Raw genomic sequence first — 25,254 nt, 5'->3', positions numbered from 1 at the left:
TTAGTCGTTGATTGCGTTAATATCGCGGTTCTTTTAATGTAACTTCGTGGTTGATAGGGTTTAAAATGATGTGCATTAAGGTTGAATACATATTGTTCCTGATAGATTAATGAATGGTTGAGAAAAGATAAGAGGACTGGGCAGGAATCAAGCTTACCCTGATTGTATAATATAAAGCTTAATATGTATTAATACACAGAAAGTATGCAATTTAAACATAATTTATAACGTAACCAAATGTTCTGTTCATACCAGTTTTCTGTCCCGAATGTTCTGTCATCCAGGTGACAGTTTTCAGGAGCTATTAAGTCAAAGACTTTTCAGTTGCACATTTTGCTCTAAAACATCAAATTCTCATTCAGTTCATACATATATTCTGACTGTATCATGACACAGGACACTTACTCTATCATGACACGGAACACTACACCTGCCACAACCACCCATGCCATGACACAGAACACTACACCTGCCACAACCACCCATGCCATGACACAGAACACTACACCTGCCACAACCACCCATGCCATGACACAGAACACTACACCTGCCACAACCACCCATGCCATGACACAGAACACTACACCTGCCACAACCATCCATGCCATGACACAGAACACTACACCTGCCACAACCACCCATGCCATGACACAGAACACTACACCTGCCACAACCATCCATGCCATGACACAGAACACTACACCTGCCACAACCACCCATGCCATGACACAGAACACTACACCTGCCACAACCACCCATGCCATGACACAGAACACTACACCTGCCACAACCACCCATGCCATGACACAGAACACTACACCAGCCACAACCACCCATGCCATGACACAGAACACTTCACCAGCCACAACCACCCATGCCATGACACAGAACACTTCACCAGCCACAACCACCCATGCCATGACACAGAACACTTCACCAGCCACAACCACCCATGCCATGACACAGAACACTACACCTGCCACAACCACCCATGCCATGACACAGAACACTTCACCAGCCACAACCACCCATGCCATGACACAGAACACAGGCTTGGAGGGAAAACAGATCAATAAGTCATCGTTAATGGAGGCTGTAAGAACTCAAGTCAGGGATGTAAGAATCAGTAGCTGGAGAGAGAGAGAAAGATTAGTGTTAATCTTCACTTTACCAGAGCCAGAGGGAAAACATGGGAAGAGCAAAATGAGAAAGCTGAAAATGAATTAACAGATATTAAAAACAATTGAGGATTGAAAAGCAATGATGGAAATGTCAATATCACTGCAGGCTAGGTAGGTTTCAGGGTGATAGTAATGGGCCAGTGAAGGTTGTCTTTAAGGACAGCACTCTAGTCTAAAACATATAAGATATATTTATTATTGTTTTATGTTTTTGGCGAATTATATTCAAGCTGCTTATAGGCAATATAAGTTGTCTTGATTTGCCTCAACGTGCAAAAAAGAAATTGCTAACCTAACCAGAAATGAATGAACCAAAGCAACGTACCTAACATAGCCAGAAACATACGAACTAACCACCTTCCTAACATAACCAGCTTTCCTCACAACTGCCTACTAGCAAAGTTTCTCAGATAACATCTCAATCAGAGCGGGTGTCTCAAAAGGCTCCTTATGATAGACTTAACTATCTTCCTCCCTACTCCTCCCACTCTTCATTTGTCAAAATCAGCCGTAGCCTCAGCGATGAAAAATTCCTACATCAATACTTCAACAATTTATACAGATGGATCTGGCATCCTTCACAACAGTGAACTCTGTCCCCAGGACTGCAGTCCCACTTCAAGCAAGAATGGCGGATACCCAACCAGCTATCAATATTTTCCCACAAAAGCTCTTCAAATAATTGCAACACTACTAGTTGGGGAAGTACGCAATCTGTTGAGATTCCAGCCATTATACATACTAAACCAACACGTGCACGAACATGTCCGTCCCTACGCCTTCTCAATAAACATCTTTTAACTAAATATGCAAATCCATCCAATGTGTCCCAGCACACTGTGGCATACTCCACAAATGAACTTGCACGTGAACTAGCAAAGGTGGCAGACGATGCAACTTGCATCACAGATCATCCAGTTCCCCACATTGCACGAAAAGAAACCCCCTTAAAATCCACCATCAGCTAAAAATTTGCAAGGATAATACAAAGTAAGCATTTCAGTACACTATTGAACCATAAATACCTGGGAAACTTGGAAACCGGCCGGGTACAAGAACCGATAATTAAATATAACAGAGACCAGACTAAGGTTGGGACACAATAAACTAGCACCTCACAGCTCTAAAGACAGGACAGACATAACTAAACTTTGCATCCACTGCCGTGTTCCAGAGACCATTGAACATTACCCCCCCTACAGACATCATGGTGCCTGAGCTAACTTGAACCAGTTACTCAGCCCGTCCTCCTGTTGTGGTAGTACTTACAGAACGATGAGCACCATAGTACACTGTTACCGCCTCACTTAGCCAGTAACCAGGTTCTTTATTTGAATCACTGTGTATGGGGCCTCTTTGTTCATCCCACCTCGAGTCATTAGTAAGTTATCAACACTTGGCAGTGACTAATAATCGTGAAAAGAAAAGTAGCATAAACAATACTAACCAGCACCTTCACCAAGTGTACTTCTAAAATATATCTATGTATCCCTATGGACATATCACTCAGCGAGTGTCACTTTCGCACAGGACTCTTATACCATAAATTCAGCAATCTATTTTTCCCGGTGAGTTCACTTTATCTTCTATTATACATCATTCACGTTCTATGGTCCTCACACCTGTGAGTTCCCTCTAGACGGCCACGGCCACGTGTTCTCGCTGGAACACGTCTTGAGTTCTTGGACTGCCCAGGGTGAACTGACTCCTGGTGCCAGATTCACGAAGCAGTTACGCAAGCACTTACGAACGTGCACATCTTTCCTCAATCTTTGACGGCTTTGGTTACATTTATTAAACAGTTTACAAGCATGAAAACTTTCCAATCAACTGTTGTTATTGTTATAAACAGCCTCCTGGTGCTTCGGAGCTCATTAACTGTATAATAATTATAAATAAAGTCGCCAAATATTGAGAAAAGATGGACAGGTTCGTAAGTGCTTGCGTAACTGCTTCGTGAATCTGGCCTCTGGTGCCCATGATACCATTCTCATCACTTCTGTGGACATTAATGCATTAGCAAGACAGTAACTACCCAGGGATAGTGTATGATGACAGCCTTTCGCCGGGGAACAGAAAATGTGATCGGGAGCACTCAATAGATGGCGTTGATATGGGCACCTCTCTCATCAGAGGGTATTGTAATGGACCTACCTCCTAAAAGAATTGTGGTCGGGTACACTGCACATATGGCGTGAATATCGTCACACCTCACCCCACAGATGGTATGGATATCGTCATACCTTACTCTACAGATGGTGTTGATAATGTCATACATATTCTGACGTACAACGCAATTAGACACTGTGCGCGGTTCAGTGCAGTGCGACCCTGTCCCCCAGGAAATGACTCTCCTAACCGTCCTTCTGAAATTATTTAGATCAGAAGGACACAGTAATCTTGTGACAAGAGGAAGGAAAATTGTTGAAGATGACAGGAACAATGAACCAGAGGATAACCCTACTCACAATGAGCCACCTTGGCAAATTGTAGAAAACGGAAAGACAAATAAACGAAAAAAAACAAAGAAACCAATTTAGAAGCCAGCCAGAACTCAAGAGCACACCCAAACCAATGCCAAGGACTATCTTCAAAACCCCAAAAAAGCAGTAGATGGTCGTATTTATGCTTACATTGCCGCACTGGAAAAGGATCACCCAGGATCAGATCTCAGAGCCAAACCTGCCTGGTAAATGCAGGTTTGTCGGAAGGTTTGTTGTTTTAGATTCAGCTACTCGGAACATAAAGTTCCAAGTAGCACGGGCTATGGTGAGCCCGTAGTGGACTTAGGTGGACGTAGTGGATCTCAGAGCCTGACATTAGAGGCAGATGTAACATATCCACATCTAACCCAGATATAATTACTAACCTCTGGAATACGGAAGACCTAATTGAACTAAAACCAGAGGAAAAAGTCACCAAGGTGATAGTACAACATTTCCCGGTTGAAGTCAATGCAAATAGGCTCTTAGAATGTCCCAATGTCACAACAGCGGAAAGGTGTAAGCACGACAATGTAGCAACAAGTCAGGCGCTTGTATCAATACAAGGACCTTGCATCAACACTCTGAATGTAGGGATCTATGGACAATTCAGGCTAAGCCTAAATAATCCAGAACCCATGCGCTGTTACAGATGTCAGTGCTTCGGCCACCATAAAGATGGCTGCAGAGGCCCGGAACGATGTGGAGTATGCAACGATCTCCACAACACTGACATGTGCAACAATCTGTATTAAGTAGGCCAACCAACAACCACAAAATGTCCAAACTGACATCACGCCTGGAATAGTGAGATACACATCACGCCTGGAACAAACTATGTCCAGAAAGGGTCAAAAGAATACAAGCCTTCGGATCTACCCAGCGACCCAAAGCCACAACTCCAAGACCACAAACTACCAGACCTTCAGTTAAAAGTCAGTGGAACACTCCTCCGCAAGTATATATAAATGAAAATATGAATCAGCAACAGACTAAAGCACCAATTCCTTCCAGACTAAACAAGATTCGGACCTGGAATAACTGGAGAAGACAAAGTACTGCCGCACAAAGCAGCAACAACCGAACAGATCAGGGCAACAAAATTAATACGCCTGCTATTGCCTCCAAAACATCCCAAGCACGAATGACGACCCCTACATCATCAACTGTCCCTGTAGCTGGATGTAGCAAACACACCACGACCCAACCCTGAGTCTCCTCACCTACCAAGAAAAAAAAAGCTGCCAAAGTGACGGCTGTTCCCATGGTTATTGCCTCCCTGACAGAGACCTTCAGCAAGATGCTTGACAAAGCATACCAAGCACTGGAACAGACCAACCCTCAGTCAAGGAAGAAAATGTTAACAGAGTTAAAAAAGAAATCTACTGAACATATACCACACTTCTACACGACCTACCTGAAAAGGTCAACGAAGTAGAAGTCGAAGAAGGTGACGAAACTGAATTGTTTCAGCACCCAATGGCAATCTCCACTCCAGCCAAGCAGACACAAGCCGTCGAGAAATCAGCACATTAGACACTACCATGGACTCAATGAATTCAACTCTAACAGAATAATGGAAAATCTCAAGATTAGACAATGGAATATTCAAGGATTCAAAAACAAAGCACAAACACCATAGAGAACACGATATAGATCTCTCTACAGTCTTTGAAATAGCAGTCACCACGCTTACTATCATCTCGGATGACTTCAACGCTCATAGTGAATTACTACTTGATTCAGCAAGAACCGACGCCAACGGAAGACATATTGAACACCTTTTGGATGAAGTGCCTGAAGTCAGTCTGTTTAACTCGACGGAACCATTCCACATTGGCGGGGGGAAGCTGGACCTCACGTTTGTCTCCACCAGTGTTTATGAGTTGTGTCATTGGTCAGTTGACCATGTTCTGACTAGTGACCACTTTGCTACAAAAAAAATAATTAATATAGCACTACCTCCCAGACCTTCAGCTCCCGAGCCCGGAGGGGATCTTATCAGGAATCTCTCGAAACTTGGCACTAAAGCTACACTCCTCCTGACATCACCAAAGAAATGGAACGAGATTTAGTAAATGCAATACATAGAGCAGCAAATCACGCCATCCACAAGAGGAAAACAATTACCCAACAACATAAGGACCATTGGTATTACTGTGATTGGATCAAAGAACTACATAACAGACAATTCTGCACGAAAGAATTTCAGAAGAGACAGAATCGAAGCTAATCTTGGACTTCTGAGAGTTGTCCGAGATCATGTGCATAAAGAAACAGCAAAAATCAGTGAAGAAAAATGGGTCGAGTGGTGTGCCAAGCTAAATCAACATACATCATTAGGCGACATCTGAAGGCAGATTAGCAGAGCCAAAGGAAAATCGCCTCCTGTTCCACTCCATCATGTTCATCCAGGCAAGAAGCAGAAAGATAGAGTTGCTTCCTTAAGCAACTCTGACTCACCAACAAAGACTTCAAGCAGCAAGATGGAAAAAAATAGACGATGCTTTAGCGTTACCTGACGAACTAGACGAACCTTTTAAGCTGAAAGAACTCAGAAGAGCTACAATGAAAACGAAAAACACAGCTCCAAGTGAGAACAAAATCACCTACAACATGCTGGCCAAGCTAGGAGAAAAGGGTGAAGAAGCCTTCTTGAATCTCATCAACAGAATATGGGTGACAAGAACTCGACCACTCTCTTGGAACAGTGCAATTATAGTTCCCATTCCAAAACCCAAAGGCCCAGGAAATCCAAGACCCATCTCATTAGCAAGCTGTCCTGACAAAACTGCAGAAAGAATGTCTCTTAATCGAATTGACTGGAAAGCCAAATCACTGCACCAAAATATGTTTGCCTACATAAAAGGTGTTGGAACCACAGAATGCCTTACCTCCCTCCTGGATCAAATCAATGACAGGAATCCTTATTTTTCTAGACCTAGAAAAAGCCTTTAAGTTAGCCAATGCTCCAGCACTGTGCTGCCTAGTAGATAAGGAAATCAAAGGACACGCTCTTGGCCTTTGCCAAAGGAAGTCTGATTAAACGAGAAGATAAAATCAAATTTCAGTGAAAAACATCCTTCTCAAAGGGGCTGGAAAATGGGACTCCGCAGGGAGGAATACTAAGTCCCTTCTTCTTTAACTGTCTCATGGAAAAATTCATGAAGCTCAAGTTACCAAAAGCCAAACTGCTTAACTATGCAGACGACTTTGTGTCCACCCTGACAAAGACGCAAGGGACCATGCACAAAAATACCTAGACATCATCAGCAGGGAAGCGGAACGCATGGCAGTGAAAATAAACAGCAATAAAACGACAGCAATGACCGTTAAACTGATAATTCAAGACATCAGACTCCCAGTACAAGGACACAAAATTGAGTGAGTTAACTCTTTTCAATACCTGGGAGTCATAATAGACAGCCAGTTGAAATTCACTCAAGAGATTGAATATCTTCGGCAACGTTGTTTAGCCAGAAACTCAGCTTTGCCCTCCCTGACAAGTCTTAGAGATGGTGCATCTCTACCAGTACTCAAAATGTACTACGTTCAAGCAGTTAGGTCACTCGTTGACTATGCTGCTTCTGTTCTTAGATCCCTCAGTGATAACCAGTGGGAGAAACTGGAAGTGTCTCAAAATGATGCCCTCACAACAATGCTGGGAGCACCTATATGGACGCGTCGAGAGAATCTAAGAATGGAAACCAACTTACCAGCCTTAGAAAACAGGATCAAACAAAGGATATCCTCCATAACAGCAAAACTTGTTGAAACCACCGCCAGACTGTCAGTCAAAGATAGCATATACAGATCGCTTCACAGAAACCTTCAATATATAGAACAAGTACATGGACGGATAATCTGGTCAACATTGTACAGAAAGTGGACTTTAAATGGACCATTAAAAACAAAGGGGAAGATAGACCATATCAACACTTTCGGCAGCATCCTCCGTGAGACGAATCGAGTCTCATGGAGGAGGCTGATAACCATCTTCTTGTTGAGGTTATCTTGAGATGATTTTGGGGCTTAGTGTCCCTGCGGCCCGGTCCTCGAGCAGGTCTCCACCCCCAGGAAGCAGCCCGTGACAGCTGACTAACTCCCAGATACCTATTTACTGCTAGGTAACAGAGGCCTCAGGGTGAAAGAAACTCTGCCCACTGTTTCTCGCTGGCGCCCGGGATCGAACCCGGGACCACAGGATCACACGTCCAGTGTTCGGTCCGCTCAGCCACCGGCTCCTAGCCCTCTCTTTTCTTTCAAATCATTGAAAGATTCCCTGTTAACAAATCAGTATGTAACTCGCAAAGGCTCAGAGCAGTCATAGAACAACAAATATAAACTATTTCAAGACCTACAACGACTCACATCTTCAGAGACGGATCAGTTGATCAAGACAGAGGTTCTGCTGGGGCAGCGGTTAACACTACCATCCATGAAGCTTACTGGAACATGCATAGTGAGTGATCAACATTGCAAACAGAATTATATGTCTGAAGCAGGCCATAAATTATACAATTGAGAATAATTTACACGATGTTATTATTCATACCGACTCTAAATCTTCGCTGCAGGCATTGTTATCCAGTCAGCACAAAGATAATATACAACTCCTCACAGAAATTAAACATATAGGAAAAGAAGCCCATAATCTAGGGCTGTCAATCACCCTAAACTGGATACCAAGTCACATTGGCATAGATGGTAATGAAAAGGCAGACTCACTAGGAAGCCCTGCCACTGCTCTACCTAATGTACAGGTTCAAATACCTCCAAGATTTTCACAGATTAAGAAGCAAATCAAGAAGAAAATTCTCCCAACTATCAAAAGTCGCCACTGAGCCAAAGTAGCGAAAGGAAGATCCGCTGCGATATGGTACGAACAAGCCACTGGGAACTACTCTTTCAAGCCTGACAAAAAGATATCGAGAGACATTGCAGTAGCCATACACAGACTCAGACTTGGTTACAAGTGCTGCTGGGAGGTAATGAACCCAATAGTTAAAGAGTGTCATATCTGTGGCACAGAAGCAGAGGCGCCACTATTGCACTACTTACTGGAATGTGAAGCAACTGAAGCCCTGCACATCAAACTCATTATTAATCTATAGTGCTATACTAGTTCTAGGAATGTTTATTTGTTTTTTAGCTTAATTTTTTCGGGCTCTATAAAGTAAATATAACACATTTCTACTATTAATTGCTTAGAAAGTTAATATTTGTACTATGGTGCACATAGTTACAAAAGGTACTATCTAAACAGGAGCATATCTGGGGCATACCTGGAGAGGGTTCTGGGAGTTCTTCTACTCCCCAAGCCAGGCCTGAGGCCAGGCTCAACTTGTGATAACTTGGTCCAACAGGCTGTTGCTTGGAGCGGCCCGCAGGTCCACATATCCACTACAGCCCGGCTGGTCCGGCACTTCTTGCAAGAACTTATCTAAGTGCCTCTTGTAGAAATCCACCTTTGTTCCAGCAATATTTCTAATGCTTGCTGGGAGGGTGTTGAACAGCTGTGGACCTCTGATGCTGTTACGGCCCTATTGGGTCGCAACCGGGTTCTTCTCTGATGTTATTAGAGTTTGGGTATCCGGCCCCAAGTTAGTAGTGGCTTTCAAGGGGTGTGTTCCGTAATGCAAGTTAAATTAAAGGGGAAGGGATACAAATGCACTGCTTTATATATATAATCACCACCACCATAAATAAATATATAAACTATCACACGGGGGGTATAAATACACAATGTACAGAATCGTCTTCCTCTGAAGACACAGGATGCTCCACGGTGCTCACGATGAGTAGCCCTGGTTCCCTTCTTCGTGGCCCACGATGAATTCTCTTGGCTCCTCTTGGCGAATCTACCCTGGCCACTGGCCAGCCAAATTACAGTCCCACTGGGTGCTCCGTCGTGGAGGCCTTCAACCACAATCCAGCCTGTAGCTGGCAAGTTCCGATCAGCTCCGCTGTGTAGGCCACTCCACGACCGATACTAGGGTTGCGAGCCCTAGGCAGGAGCCTCGTGTGATCCCGCTGATCACTCTCCTCTCTATAGCACCACAGTGGCTAGTCTCTTCCACCAGCCAGCCCCGGGTACGACGTTTCCTCGACTCTGCCACGTCACAGGCAGGCTAACACTCTCAGCAGTGTTCGTCCGGGGGTGACTCACAGCTTCTTCAGCAAACACGTGGAGAGACTTTGGCTGCCTTGGGGAGACTGATCCATCGTCCAATACAGCAGTCCCAGGTCGACTCTGTAATCAGACACGTCATTAGTACTGGGACTAGGGAACCCCACTTACAGGCTTAGACACAAACGTCCACCTATCCATGCCATAGATGGCGTTGCAGTCTAAGCGCCACCTCACCAGAGGTCAGCAGCGGCTATGTTACGAGCTGATTAAGACGGGAATCCAGCCCCTGTGGCCGGTATATCCCGTCCTCACTAGATGGCGTCGTCCATTTGGAGGGGGTTTCGGGAGCGGACTCAAAGATGGCGTTGTCGTCACTGCTCCGTGCTACGACGCTGGACTCGTGTCCGTAACAGATGCTCAGTGTTCTCTGATTGTGCCTATGGCACCTCTACTCCTCACTGGCCCTCTGATGTTTAGACAGTGTTCTCTGATTGTGCCTATGGCACCTCTACTCTTCAATGGACTTCTGATGCTCAGTGTTCTCTGATTGTGCCTTGTCACCTCTACTCTTCACTGGACCTCTGATGTTCAGACAGTGTTCTCTGATTGTGCCTATATCACCTCTACTCTTTACTGCTTCTATTCTGCATTTCCTTCCGTATCTTTCGTTCCAATATGTTGTTATTCTAATGTGCAAATTTGGGACCAGTCTGGATGATGGGTTGAATTACTTAACAGCCTCAGAGTGCCTCGAACAGTTAGACTATATCAGGGGAGAAGGCCCTATACTATATAGTTAGAATATATTAGGGGAGGAGGCCCCATACTACATATTAAACACCAAGTAGTCAAAACATTGGCTGTATATATTCACCCAACACAAACAACCTGGTCAAACATATTGACAGCTGTTGTCTGTGTATGAAAGCTGTTCCAAGGGATGCCAAAGATTGACTAGAGGTAACTAGCCAAGAGGGCACAAGCGGGTACAAGCGGTCACAAGCGGGCACAAGCGGGCACAAGCGGGTACAAGCGGTCACAAGCGGGTGATGACAAGAGATGAGGAAAAAGAAAGGAAGAAAGAGTTAAGCGTCAACAAAGGAGGTGAGAGGCAGCGAGGTGGACCAAGAGAGGTGAGAGGCAGCCAGGTGGACCAAGAGAGGTGAGAGGCAGCCAGGTGGACCAAGAGAGGTGAGAGGCAGCCAGGTGGACCAAGAGAGGTGAGAGGCAGCCAGGTGGACCAAGAGAGGTGAGAGGCAGCCAGGTGGACCAAGAGAGGTGAGAGGCAGCGAGGTGGACCAAGAGAGGTGAGAGGCAGCCAGGTGAACCAAGAGAGGTGAGAGGCAGCCAGGTGGACCAAGAGAGGTGAGAGGCAGCCAGGTGGACCAAGAGAGGTGAGAGGCAGCCAGGTAGACCAAGAGAGGTGAGAGGCAGCCAGGTGGACCAAGAGAAGTGAGAGGCAGCCAGGTGGACCAAGAGAGGTGAGAGGCAGCCAGGTGGACCAAGAGAGGTGAGAGGCAGCCAGGTGGACCAAGAGAGGTGAGAGGCAGCCAGGTGGACCAAGAGAGGTGAGAGGCAGCCAGGTGGACCAAGAGTGGTGAGAGGCAGCCAGGTGGACCAAGAGAGGTGAGAGGCAGCCAGGTGGACCACTAGAGGGGAGAGGCAGCCAGGCGGACCACTAGAGGTGAGAGGCAGCCCGGTGGACCAAGAGTGGTGAGAGGCAGCAAGGTGGACCAAGAGAAGTGAGAGGCAGCCAGGTGGACCAGGAGAGGTGAGAGGCAGCCAGGTGGACCAAGAGAGGTGAGAGGCAACCAGGTGGACCACTAGAGGTGAGAGGCAGCCAGGTGGACCAAGAGTGGTGAGAGGCAGCGAGGTGGACCAAGAGAGGTGAGAGGCAGCCAGGTGGACCAAGAGAGGTGAGAGGCAGCAGGTCGACCAAGAGAGGTGAGAGGCAGCCAGGTGGACCAAGAGAGGTGAGAGGCAGCCAGGTGGACCAAGAGTGGTGAGAGGTAGCCAGGTGGACCAAGAGTGGTGAGAGGCAGCGAGGTGGACCAAGAGAGGTGAGAGGCAGCCAGGTGGACCAAGAGAGGTGAGAGGCAGCAGGTCGACCAAGAGAGGTGAGAGGCAGCCAGGTGGACCAAGAGAGGTGAGAGGCAGCCAGGTGGACCAAGAGTGGTGAGAGGCAGCCTGGTGGACCAAGAGAGGTGAGAGGCAGCCAGGTGGACCAAGAGAGGTGAGAGGCAGCCAGGTGGACCAAGAGTGGTGAGAGGCAGCCTGGTGGACCAAGAGTGGTGAGAGGCAGACAGGTGGACCAAGAGAGGTTAGAGGCAGCCCGGTGGACCAAGAGATGTGAGAGGCAGCCTGGTGGACCAAGAGAGGTGAGAGGCAGCCTGGTGGACCACTAGAGGTGAGAGGCAGCCTGGTGGACCACTAGAGGTGAGAGGCAGCCAGGTGGACCAAGAGAAGTTAGAGGCAGCCCGGTGGACCACTAGAGGTGAGAGGCAGCCCGGTGGACCACTAGAGGTGAGAGGCAGCCAGGTGGACCACTAGAGGTGAGAGGCAGCCAGGTGAACCACTAGAGGTGAGAGGCAGCCAGGTGGACCACTAGAGGTGAGAGGCAGCCAGGTGGACCAAGAGAGTTGAGAGGTAGCCAGGTGGACCAAGAGAGGTGAGAGGCAGCCAGGTGGACCAAGAGAGGTGAGAGGCAGCCAGGTGGACCAAGTGTGGTGAGAAGCAGCCAGGTGGACCAAAAGTGGTGAGAGGCAGCCAGGTGGACCAAGTGTGGTGAGAGGCAGCCAGGTGGACCAAAAGTGGTGAGAGGCAGCCAGGTGGACCAAGTGTGGTGAGAGGCAGCCAGGTGGACCAAGTGTGGTGAGAGGCAGCCAGGTGGACCAAGTGTGGTGAGAGGCAGCCAGGTGGACCAAGTGTGGTGAGAGGCAGCCAGGTGGACCAAGTGTGGTGAGAGGCAGCCAGGTGGACCAAGTGTGGTGAGAGGCAGCCAGGTGGACCAAGTGTGGTGAGAGGCAGCCAGGTGGACCAAGAGAGGTGAGAGGCAGCCAGGTGGACCAAGAAAGGCTCTCAGGAGCAGCACGTAGGTAAACCACGACTACCAATATGAAGTCAGATACCCCTGATGTATACACGATACCCCTGATGTATACACGATACCCCTGATGTATACACAATACCCCTGATGTATACACAATACCCCTGATGTATACACAATACCCCTGATGTATACACAATACCCCTGATGTATACACGATACCCCTGGTGTATACACAATACCCCTGATGTATACACGATACCCCTGATGTATACACAATACCCCTGATGTATACACAATACCCCTGATGTATACACGATACCCCTGATGTATACACAATACCCCTGATGTATACACGATACCCCTGATGTATACACAATACCACTGATGTATACACAATACCCCTGATGTATACACAATACCCCTGATGTATACACAATATCCCTGATGTATACACGATACCCTTGGTGTATACACAATACCCCTGATGTATACACGATACCCCTGATTTATACACAATACCCCTGATGTATACACAATACCCCTGATGTATACACAATACCCCTGATGTATACACGATACCCCTGATGTATACACAATACCCCTGATGTATACACAATACCACTGATGTATACACAATACCCCTGGTGTATACACAATACCCCTAATGTATACACAATACCCCTGATGTATACACGATACCCTTGATGTATACACAATACCCCTGATGTATACACAATACCCCTGATGTATATCTTGAGGTTATCTTGAGATGATTTCGGGGCTTTAGTGTCCCCGCGGCCCGGTCCTCGACCAGGCCTCCACCCCCAGGAAGCTGCCCGTGACAGCTGACTAACTCCCAGGTACCTATTTACTGCTAGGTAACAGGGGCATTCAGGGTGAAAGAAACTTTTGCCCATTTGTTTCTGCCTCGTGCGGGAATCGAACCTGCGCCACAGAATTACGAGTCCTGCGCGCTATCCACCACGCTACGAGGCCCCTATTGTGTATACACAATACCCCTGATGTATACACAATACCCCTGATGTATACACGATACCCCTGATGTATACACAATACCCCTGATGTATACACGATACCCCTGATGTATACACAATACCCCTGATGTATACACAATACCCCCTGATGTATACACAATACCCCTGATGTATATACGATACCGCCTGATGTATACACGTTACCCCTGATGTATACACGTTACCCCTGATGTATACACGTTACCCCTGATGTATACACGATACCCCTGATGAATACACAATACCCCTGATATATACTCAATACCCCTGATATATACACGATACCCCTGATGTATGCACAATACCCCTGATGTATACACAGTACCCCTGATGTATACACGATATCCCTGATGTATACACAATACCCCTGATGTATACACAATACCCCTGATGTATGCACAATACCCCTGATGTATTCACGATACCCCTGATGTATACACAATACCCCCTGATGTATACACAATACCCCCTGATGTATACACAATACCCCCTGATGTATACACAATACCCCCTGATGTATACACAATACCCCCTGATGTATACACAATACCCCCTGATGTATACACAATACCCCCTGATGTATACACAATACCCCCTGATGTATACACAATACCCCCTGATGTATACACAATACCCCCTGATGTATACACAATACCCCCTGATGTATACACAATACCCCCCTGATGTATACACGTTACCCCTGATGTATACACGTTACCCCTGATGTATACACAATTCCCCTGATGTATACACAATACCCCTGATGTATACACAATACGCCTGATGTATACACGATACCTCCTGATGTATACACGATACCCCTGATGTATACAGAATACCCCTGATGTATACACGATACCCCTGATGTATAATTATTCAACATTCCCTTCACAGTTCGCGTTCTCAAGCGTTCGAATCGTCTCAAGATTCTGTTTCTCAGGGAATCGAACTCCTGTCCTTGACTTAAGGTCTTATTAATATAGAAGCATTGGATACTGTTGCATTTAGCCAAATGTTATCCATACGTTCTTATTCTCATGTCCACTTGGACTAGATGGTAAAGCGACAGCCTTGCTTCTTGCAGGGTTGGGGTTTGAGCCCCTTATAGTCTAATGGTAAGTGGTTGAATACCATTCCCTCACTCAGTCCTGGTACTTCAACTCCTTGTTTTCTAGTCTTTAGATTCTAGCTCATTGTCCTCATATCTTAGCTCATTGTCCTCATATCTTAGCTCATTGTCCTCATATCTTAGCTCATTATTCTCATATCTTAGCTCATTGTCCTCATATCTTAGCTCATTATTCTCATATCTTAGCTCATTGTCCTTATATCTTAGCTCATTGTCCTCATATCTTAGCTCATTGTCCTCATATCTTAGCTCATTGTCCTCATATCTTAGCTCATTGTCCTCATATCTAAGCTCATTATTCTCATATCTTAGCTCATTGTCCTTATATCTTAGCTCATTGTCCTCATATCTTAGCTCATTGTCCTCATATCTTAGCTCATTGTCCTCATATCTTAGCTCATTATTCTCATATCTTAGCTCATTGTCCTTATATCTTAGCTCATTGTCCTCATATCTTAGCTCATTGTCCTCATATCTTAGCTCATTGTCCTCATATCTTAGCTCATTGTCCTCATATCTAAGCTCATTATTCTCATATCTTAGCTCATTGTCCTTATATCTTAGCTCATTATCCTCATATCATAGCTCATTGTCCTCATATCTTAGCTCATTGTCCTCATATCTTAGCTCATTATCCTCATATCTTAGCTCATTGTCCTCATATCTTAGCTCATTGTTCTCATATCTTAGCTCATTGTCTTCATATCTTAGCTCATTATTCTCATATCTTAGCTCATTGTCCTTATATCTTAGCTCATTGTCCTCATATCTTAGCTCATTGTCCTTATATCTTAGCTCATTGTCCTCATATCTTAGCTCATTATTCTCATATCTTAGCTCATTGTTCTCATATCTTAGCTCATTGTTCTCATATCTTAGCTCATTATTCTCATATCTTAGCTCATTGTCCTTATATCTTAGCTCATTGTCCTCATATCTTAGCTCATTGTCCTCATATCTTAGCTCATTGTCCTTATATCTTAGCTCATTGTCCTCATATCTTAGCTCATTGTCCTTATATCTTAGCTCATTGTCCTCATATCTTAGCTCATTGTCCTTATATCTTAGCTCATTGTCCTTATATCTTAGCTCATTGTTCTCATATCTTAGCTCATTATTCTCATATCTTAGCTCATTGTCCTTATATCTTAGCTCATTGTTCTCATATCTTAGCTCATTATTCTCATATCTTAGCTCATTGTCCTTATATCTTAGCTCATTGTCCTCATATCTTAGCTCATTGTCCTTATATCTTAGCTCATTGTCCTCATATCTTAGCTCATTATTCTCATATCTTAGCTCATTGTTCTCATATCTTAGCTCATTGTTCTCATATCTTAGCTCATTATTCTCATATCTTAGCTCATTGTCCTTATATCTTAGCTCATTGTTCTCATATCTAAGCTCATTATTCTCATATCTTAGCTCATTGTTCTCATATCTAAGCTCATTATTCTCATATCTTAGCTCATTGTCCTTATATCTTAGCTCATTATTCTCATATCTTAGCTCATTGTCCTCATATCTTAGCTCATTGTCCTCATATCTTAGCTCATTGTCCTTATATCTTAGCTCATTGTCCTCATATCTTAGCTCATTGTCCTCATATCTTAGCTCATTGTCCTTATATCTTAGCTCATTGTCCTCATATCTTAGCTCATTATTCTCATATCTTAGCTCATTGTCCTTATATCTTAGCTCATTGTCCTCATATCTTAGCTCATTATTCTCATATCTTAGCTCATTGTCCTCATATCTTAGCTCATTGTCCTTATATCTTAGCTCATTGTTCTCATATCTTAGCTCATTGTCCTCATATCTTAGCTCATTGTCCTCATATCTTAGCTCATTATTCTCATATCTTAGCTCATTGTCCTCATATCTTAGCTCATTGTTCTCATATCTTAGCTCATTATTCTCATATCTTAGCTCATTGTCCTCATATCTTAGCTCATTGTCCTCATATCTTAGCTCATTATTCTCATATCTTAGCTCCTTGTCCTCATATCTTAGCTCATTGTCCTCATATCTTAGCTCATTATCCTCATATCTTAGCTCATTGTCCTCATATCTTAGCTCATCGTCCTCATATCTTAGCTCATTGTCCTCATATCTTAGCTCATTATCCTCATATCTTAGCTCATTATTCTCATATCTTAGCTCATTGTCCTCATATCTTAGCTCATTGTCCTCATATCTTAGCTCATTATTCTCATATCGTAGCTCCTTGTCCTCATATCTTAGCTCATTGTCCTCATATCTTAGCTCATTATCCTCATATCTTAGCTCATTGTCCTCATATCTTAGCTCATTGTCCTCATATCTTAGCTCATTATCCTCATATCTTAGCTCATTATCCTCATATCTTAGCTCATTGTCCTCATATCTTAGCTCATTGTCCTCATATCTTAGCTCATTGTCCTCATATCTTAGCTCATTATCCTCATATCTTAGCTCATTGTCCTCATATCTTAGCTCCTTGTCATCATATCTTAGCTCCTTGTCCTTATATCTTAGCTCATTGTCCTCATATCTTAGCTCCTTGTCATCATATCCCATCCCTTGTTCTCATCTCCCTTTAAGTGTACAATAGACCAACTGGGAGAGGTAGCCTTCGGCGCCCGGGTCGCCTTAGAAGTCGGTAGTGCACCAGTTAGAAGTCCGACATCGCACCGTGCACAATAGCTGGTTGTGACATCACTGGACAACAAGAACAGTACACAGTACCAACTTGTGACATCACTGGACAACAAGAACAGTACACAGTACCTACTTGTGACGTCACTGGACAACAAGAACAGTACACAGTACCAACTTGTGACGTCACTGGACAACAAGAACAGTACACAGTACCAACTTGTGACGTCACTGGACGACAAGAACAGTACACAGTACCTGCTTGTGACATCACTGGACGACAAGAACAGTACACAGTACCAACTTGTGACGTCACTGGACGACAAGAACAATGCACAGTACCTGCTTGTGACATCACTGGACGACAAGAACAGTACACAGTACCTGCTTGTGACATCACTGGACGACAAGAACAATGCACAGTACCAACTTGTGACGTCACTGGACGACAAGAACAATGCACAGTACCAACTTGTGACGTCACTGGACGACAAGAACAATGCACAGTACCAACTTGTGACATCACTGGACAACAAGAACAGTACACAGTACCTACTTGTGACGTCACTGGACGACAAGAACAGTACACAGTACCTACTTGTGACGTCACTGGACGACAAGAACAATGCACAGTACCTTCCTGTGACATCACAGGATGTTAAACAGTCCCAGGTTTAATCGTTAATAAGGTTTACCAGAGACACAAACATATTATGCATCAGAAGAACTTACAATGAGCTGTGCTTGAAAGAGGTATGGACCTAATATAGGTATATGTGCATTAATCATCCATCCTGAAGCTGTTGTAAACATAATCCACCTTAATTAATGTTGGTTTCATGTGAAACTTTGGTTTTAATACACTTATACATATATAGTGGATTTTTTCTCACCTTTATAATGTGACTGTTAACAATAATATACACTAATATCTTAACGAACAAGCGAGTATTATATATATATATATATATATATATATATATATATATATATATATATATATATATATATATATATATATATATATATATATATATCACAGAGATAACCCAGTTCCGCGAAGCTGAAAATTGGTTAGGAAAATACACCAAAAAATTTGAAACAAAAGTTGAGAAATAGAGACATGAGCCAATTCAGAAAGAGGCGGTGGAAATAATTGCAATAGACGTCCAACGAGGTCGGCAAAAGAGGCTTTGGGGGAAAAAAAAACGAGTTGAAGAGAGATGAGGACAAATAGAGGAAGAAAAGGGGCCCAGCGGATGAAGAGAGGAGAGAAGAGCTGGGAGGAGAAAAGGGTTTATTTCCCTGTCGCCTCAAGGGAAATTACCAGTTAAGTCTACAAAGGGAACAATCACATTACGTCATCAACGACACGACGGAAATGAGAAAGATGGAATTGGGGAAGAGTAGCCAACACACACACACACACACACACACACACACACACACACACACACACACACACACACACACACACACACACACACACACACACACACACACACAGACCTGGGAAATCGAGTTACCAATGAGTGCACAAGCTTCATACATGGAACTCTGACAGTAGATGGGAGGAAGATTGTGATCCTGGTAATCTACAATCCCCCACCAAACAGTAGAAGACCCAGGCAGGAGTATGATGACAACAACAAAGCATGTATAGATGAACTGCAGAAGGCAGCAACACTAGCCCACGGAATGAGAGCGAAGCTGCTGATCATGGGGGACCTAAATCATGGAGAGATAAATTGGGAATCAAGGAATCCCCATGGAGGGGACGAAACGTGGGGAGCAAAATTAGTAGATGTTATAGACAGGAATTTCCTGACACAACATGTGAAGGAAGACACAAGGGAAAGAGGAGGAGATGCACCGAGCCTATTAGACCTGATTTTCACCCAGAACGTAGAAGATATCGAGAATTTAGAGCATGAAATACCTCTAGGGGCCAGTGACCATTGTGTCCTAGTCTTTGACTACATGATGGAATTCAAACTTATGACCATGGGACAAGAGATCTGGGAAAGGAGAGCTGACTACAGGAAAGGGGACTATATGAGGATACGGGACTATCTGGGTGAAGTGCAGTGGGAGGAAGAAATTAGAGGAAAAACAGTCCAAGATATGATGGACCTAGTCATACAGAAATGCCAGGAGGCCGAAGAGAGATTTATACCAACGGTAAAGGGAAAAAATAAGAAGGAATATAATAACCCATGGTTTAATAGACAGTGTCAGGAAGCAAAAATGGCCAGCAGACGGGAGTGGAGGAAGTACAGAAGACAAAGAACAGAGGACAACAGAAGCAGATACAACAGAGCTAGGAACGATTACATTAACATAAGACGAACATCGGAAAGGGACTATGAGAACGATATTGCAATCAAAGCGAAAAAACAACCTAAGTTACTACACAGTCATATAAGAAGAAAAATGTCGGTGAACGACCAAGTGACAAGACTAAGGAAGACAGAGGGGGCATATACTGAAAGTGACAAGGAAATCTGCGAGGCACTGAATGCCAGTTTCCATGGAGTGTTCACTACCGAGCCTGAGCAGCTCCCATTGTTGGAAGGGGTTACCCTAGATGAAAGACTATCAGATATAGAGGTGACAGCAGAGGAGGTAATGAAACAGTTGACAACTCTAGATGCAACTAAAGCAGTTGGACCAGACAAAGTATCACCGTGGATACTAAAAGAAGCAGCACAGGCCCTCAGCGTGCCTCTGGCAATGATCTTTAATGAGTCACTTATGTCAGGAGAATTGCCCAGTTGCTGGAAGAAGGCAAATGTCGTACCGATCTTCAAGAAAGGAGATAGGGAGGAGGCACTTAACTACAGACCTGTATCACTGACAAGCATCCCCTGTAAAATACTGGAAAGAATAATTAGGCTGCGACTGGTTGCACACCTGGAGAACATTAGGTTTGTGAACAAACATCAACATGGGTTCTGGACAGGGAAATCGTGCCTAACAAACCTTCTGGAATTCTATGATAAAATAACGAGGATAAGACAGGACAGAGATGGTTGGGCAGACTGCATATTTCTGGACTGCCAAAAAGCCTTTGATACAGTACCGCACATGAGACTGCTGTTCAAGCTCGAGAGGCAGGCGGGGGTGAGGGGAAAGGTCCTAGAATGGATAAGGAACTACCTAACAGGAAGGAGCCAAAGAGTTACGGTAAGGGGCGAGAAGTCGGACTAGCGAACAGTAACAAGTGGAGTACCACAAGGATCGGTGCTGGGACCAATTCTATTTCTTGTATATGTTAACGACATGTTTACAGGCGTAGAGTCCTACATGTCGATGTTTGCGGATGATGCAAAGTTGATGAGAAGAGTTGTGACAGATGAGGATTGCAGGATCCTCCAAGAGGACCTGAACAGATTGCAGAGATGGTCAGAGAAATGGCTACTAGAATTCAACACGAGCAAATGTAAAGTTATGGAAATGGGACTAGGAGATAGGAGACCAAAGGGACAGTACACAATGAAGGGGAACAGCCTACCTGTAACGACGCGTGAAAGAGACCTGGGGGTGGACGTAACACCTAATCTATCTCCTGAGGCACATATTAATAGGATAACGACAGCAGCGTACTCTACACTGGCAAAAGTTAGAACATCATTCAGAAACCTAAGTAAGGAGGCATTTAGGGCGCTTTACACTGCCTACGTAAGGCCAGTCTTAGAGTATGCCGCCTCATCATGGAGTCCCCATCTGAAGAAGCATATAATGAAACTGGAAAAGGTTCAGAGGTTTGCAACGAGACTCGTCCCAGAGCTACGAGGGATGGGGTATGAAGAGCGCCTGAGGGAACTGTGCCTTACGACACTAGAAAGAAGAAGGGAGAGGGGGGACATGATAGGAACGTATAAGATACTCAGAGGAATTGACAGAGTGGACATAGACGAAATGTTCACACGGAATAGTAACAGAACGAGAGGACATGGATGGAAGCTTGAAACTCAGATGAGTCACAGAGATGTTAGGAAGTTTTCTTTTAGCGTGAGAGTAGTGGGGAAATGGAATGCACTTCAGGAACAGGTTGTGGAAGCAAATACTATTCATAATTTTAAAACCAGGTATGATAGGGAAATAGGACAGGAGTCATTGCTGTAAACAACCGATGCTCGAAAGGCGGGATCCAAGAGTCAACGCTCGATCCTGCAGACACAACTAGGTGAGTACAACTAGGTGAGTACACACACACACACACACACACACACACACACACACACACACACACACACACACACACACACACACACACCAGACACCAAACCTTACTGGGGGTACAAACCCACAAGACCATTGCGCAGTGAATTGAAATGTTTGGGTGAAGACACCTTACTGGCTTCGACAAGTCGGAGGAGAGAGATGCCAGGTGCCAGGTGCCAGGTGCCAGGTGCCAGGTGCCAGGGGAAGGGGGGAGGACGCTGGAGTGGGTAATCAAATCACTGCTTCCCGACGAAGTGGCTGTCGGCGTAGCACCAGCGAGAGAGATGACGAGTGTAGAGCAAATGTTGAAAGTCAATGTCATGTATTGCTGATGGGGTGAGATAGCGACGGGTGTGGCTGTGGGTGTGGCTGTGGGGCTTGGTCTGAGGGTGTGGCTGTGGGTGTGGCTGTGGGTCTTGGTCTGAGGGTGTGGCTGTGGGTGTGGCTGTGGAAGTGGCTGTGGGAGTGGCTGTGGGTGTGGCTCTGGGTGTGGCTGTGGGTGTGGCTGTGGAAGTGGCTGTGGGAGTGACTGTGGGTGTGGCTCTGGGTGTGGCTGTGGGTGTGGCTGTGGGTGTGGCTGTGGGTGCGGCTGTGGGAGTGGCAGTGGGTGTGGCTGTGGGGCTTGGTCTGAGGGTGTGGCTGTGGGGCTTGGTCTAAGGGGTGTGGCTGTGGGGCTTGGTCTGAGGGAGTGGCTGTGGGGCTTGGTCTGAGGGTGTGGCTGTGGGGCTTGGTCTGAGGGTGTGGCTGTGGGGTTTGGTCTCAGGGTGTGGCTGTGGGGCATGGTCTCAGGGTGTGGCTGTGGGGCTTGGTCTGAGGGAGTGGCTGTGGGGCTTGGTCTTAGGGTGTGGCTGTGGGGCTTGGTCTGAGGGAGTGGCTGTGAGGCTTGGTCTGAGGGTGTGGCTGTGGGGCTTAGTCTGAGGGTGTGGCTGTGGGGCTTGGTCTAAGGGGTGTGGCTGTGGGGCTTGGTCTGAGAGTGTGGCTGTGGGGCTTGGTCTTAGGGTGTGGCTGTGGGGCTTGGTCTGAGGGTGTGGCTGTGGGGCTTCTTCTGAGGGTGTGGCTGTGGGGCTTGGTCTAAGGGGTGTGGCTGTGGGGCTTGGTCTGAGGGTGTGGCTGTGGGGCTTGGTCTGAGGGTGTGGCTGTGGGGCTTGGTCTGAGGGTGTGGCTGTGGGGCTTGGTCTGAGGGTGTGGCTGTGGGGCTTGGTCTGAGAGTGTGGCTGTGGGGCTTGGTCTTAGGGTGTGGCTGTGGGGCTTAGTCTGAGGGAGTGGCTGTGGGGCTTGGTCTGAGGGTGTGGCTATCGGCTTGCTGTGAGGGGGTGTGGCTCGCGGCCATGTCCCCGCCACAGCACATCAAGAATAAAAAGCAAGAATGATCAATGACTCGCAGTTAAGAAGAGAATCAAGACTGGGGTCAGAGATACAATGGGTGATAAAGGGGGGAAGGAGAGTGATAAAGAAGGGAAGGAAGGAAACAAATGAAAGAAGAATAGGGGGGAGAGAGGGAGATAGAGAGAGTACCCGCCAAACACACAGCGAAACTACGACGTTGCTACAACGTTCGAACAAGATATAACACCTCCTAACAAGTTATAACAACCAATATAACAAGTTGTAACAACGTTCTAATACGCCAAAAACACGTTAAGCCAAGATGTAACAACTTTATTACAAGTTGTAACAAGCGGAAAATAGGGTCAGTTACGGTTTGTGTTTCCAGGGTAGGGAGAATAGCAACTCGTAATCTAATCCGATTACTTAAATTTCTCAAGATCCATTACTGGCTGATGCTGAACAGCCGAAAAGGAATTATATCCGACAGGAGTAGAAATATGTATGTTGTTTGCTGACAGTGGCAACGGTTGGGCACGTGGTTGCTGACAGTGGCAACGGTTGGGCACGTGGTTGTTGACAGTGGCAACGGTTGGGCACGTGGTTGTTGACAGTGGCAACGGTTGGGCACGTGGTTGTTGACAGTGGCAACGGTTGGGCACGTGGTTGTTGACAGTGGCAACGGTTGGGCACGTGGTTGTTGACAGTGACAACGGTTGGGCACGTGGTTGTTGACAGTGGCAACGGTTGGGCACGTGGTTGCTGACAGTGACAACGGTTGGGCACGTGGTTGTTGACAGTGGCAACGGTTGGGCACGTGGTTGCTGACAGTGACAACGGTTGGGCACGTGGTTGCTGACAGTGACAACGGTTGGGCACGTGGTTGCTGACAGTGACAACGGTTGGGCACGCGGTTGCTGACAGTGACAACGGTTGGGCACGTGGTTGTTGACAGTGGCAACGGTTGGGCACGTGGTTGTTGACAGTGACAACGGTTGGGCACGTGGTTGTTGACAGTGGCAACGGTTGGGCACGTGGTTGTTGACAGTGGCAACGGTTGGGCACGTGGTTGCTGACAGTGGCAACGGTTGGGCACGTGGTTGTTGACAGTGGCAACGGTTGGGCACGTGGTTGCTGACAGTGACAACGGTTGGCAAGTGAAAGTTGAGTCAGGAATAACAGATGTTCACGCTTGTGGAGAGTTCAGCAACCAGGAGTGAAGACTTAACGTATATATATATATATATATATATATATATATATATATATATATATATATATATATATATATATATATATATATATATATATATATATATATATATATATATATATATATATATATATAACGGTTGGTTGTGGCAAGTTGGTTGTGTGAGTTTTCCCATATAACAGGAACCGATGAAAGAGCATCCGAGGTCCCACACTATCTCATCGCCTGGGAGAGGATTGGAATTTCTGGTTGGTTAAATACCCCAGAATTCCTACCTCTCTTATGGCTTTGAAGTATAGCGTAGTGGATACAGCATGCAACTGCCACCTTGTTGGCCAGTGTTCGAGTCTCCTGGTGGGTTGAGTGTCTAAAAAGTTATAAACTTCAGCTACTGGAATAGGGTAGTCTGTGCATTAAGCATTTGGCACTGAGTTTTCCCATATAACAGGAACCGATGAAAGAGCATCCGAGGTCCCACACTATCTCATCGCCTGGGAGAGGATTGGAATTTCTGGTTGGTTAAATACCCCAGAATTCCTACCTCTCTTATGGCTTTGAAGTATAGCGTAGTGGATACAGCATGCAACTGCCACCTTGTTGGCCAGTGTTCGAGTCTCCTGGTGGGTTGAGTGTCTAAAAAGTTATAAACTTCAGCTACTGGAATAGGGTAGTCTGTGCATTAAGCATTTGGCACTGAGTTTTCCCATATAACAGGAACCGATGAAAGAGCATCCGAGGTCCCACACTATCTCATCGCCTGGGAGAGGATTGGAATTTCTGGTTGGTTAAATACCCCAGAATTCCTACCTCTCTTATGGCTTTGAAGTATAGCGTAGTGGATA

The 25,254-nt window shown here is 45.6% G+C and overlaps 1 protein-coding gene across 1 annotated transcript in view; it reads right to left on the bottom strand.

Annotated features, from left to right (window-relative positions):
- Window positions 1–15,588: 15,588 nt before the first annotated feature.
- Window positions 15,589–25,254, bottom strand: part of LOC138350833 (trichohyalin-like) — a 34,283-nt gene continuing 24,617 nt past the window's right edge. The window contains exon 2 of the mRNA XM_069302272.1: window positions 15,589–16,849. Coding sequence (XP_069158373.1) covers window positions 15,589–16,849 — 1,261 coding nt within the window. The remainder of the gene's footprint in view (window positions 16,850–25,254) is intronic.

The sequence above is a fragment of the Procambarus clarkii genome, chromosome 47, assembly GCF_040958095.1.
Source record: "Procambarus clarkii isolate CNS0578487 chromosome 47, FALCON_Pclarkii_2.0, whole genome shotgun sequence".
NCBI classification, from domain to species: Eukaryota; Metazoa; Arthropoda; class Malacostraca; order Decapoda; family Cambaridae; genus Procambarus; species Procambarus clarkii.
This window is presented reverse-complemented; position numbering and strand designations above follow the sequence as displayed.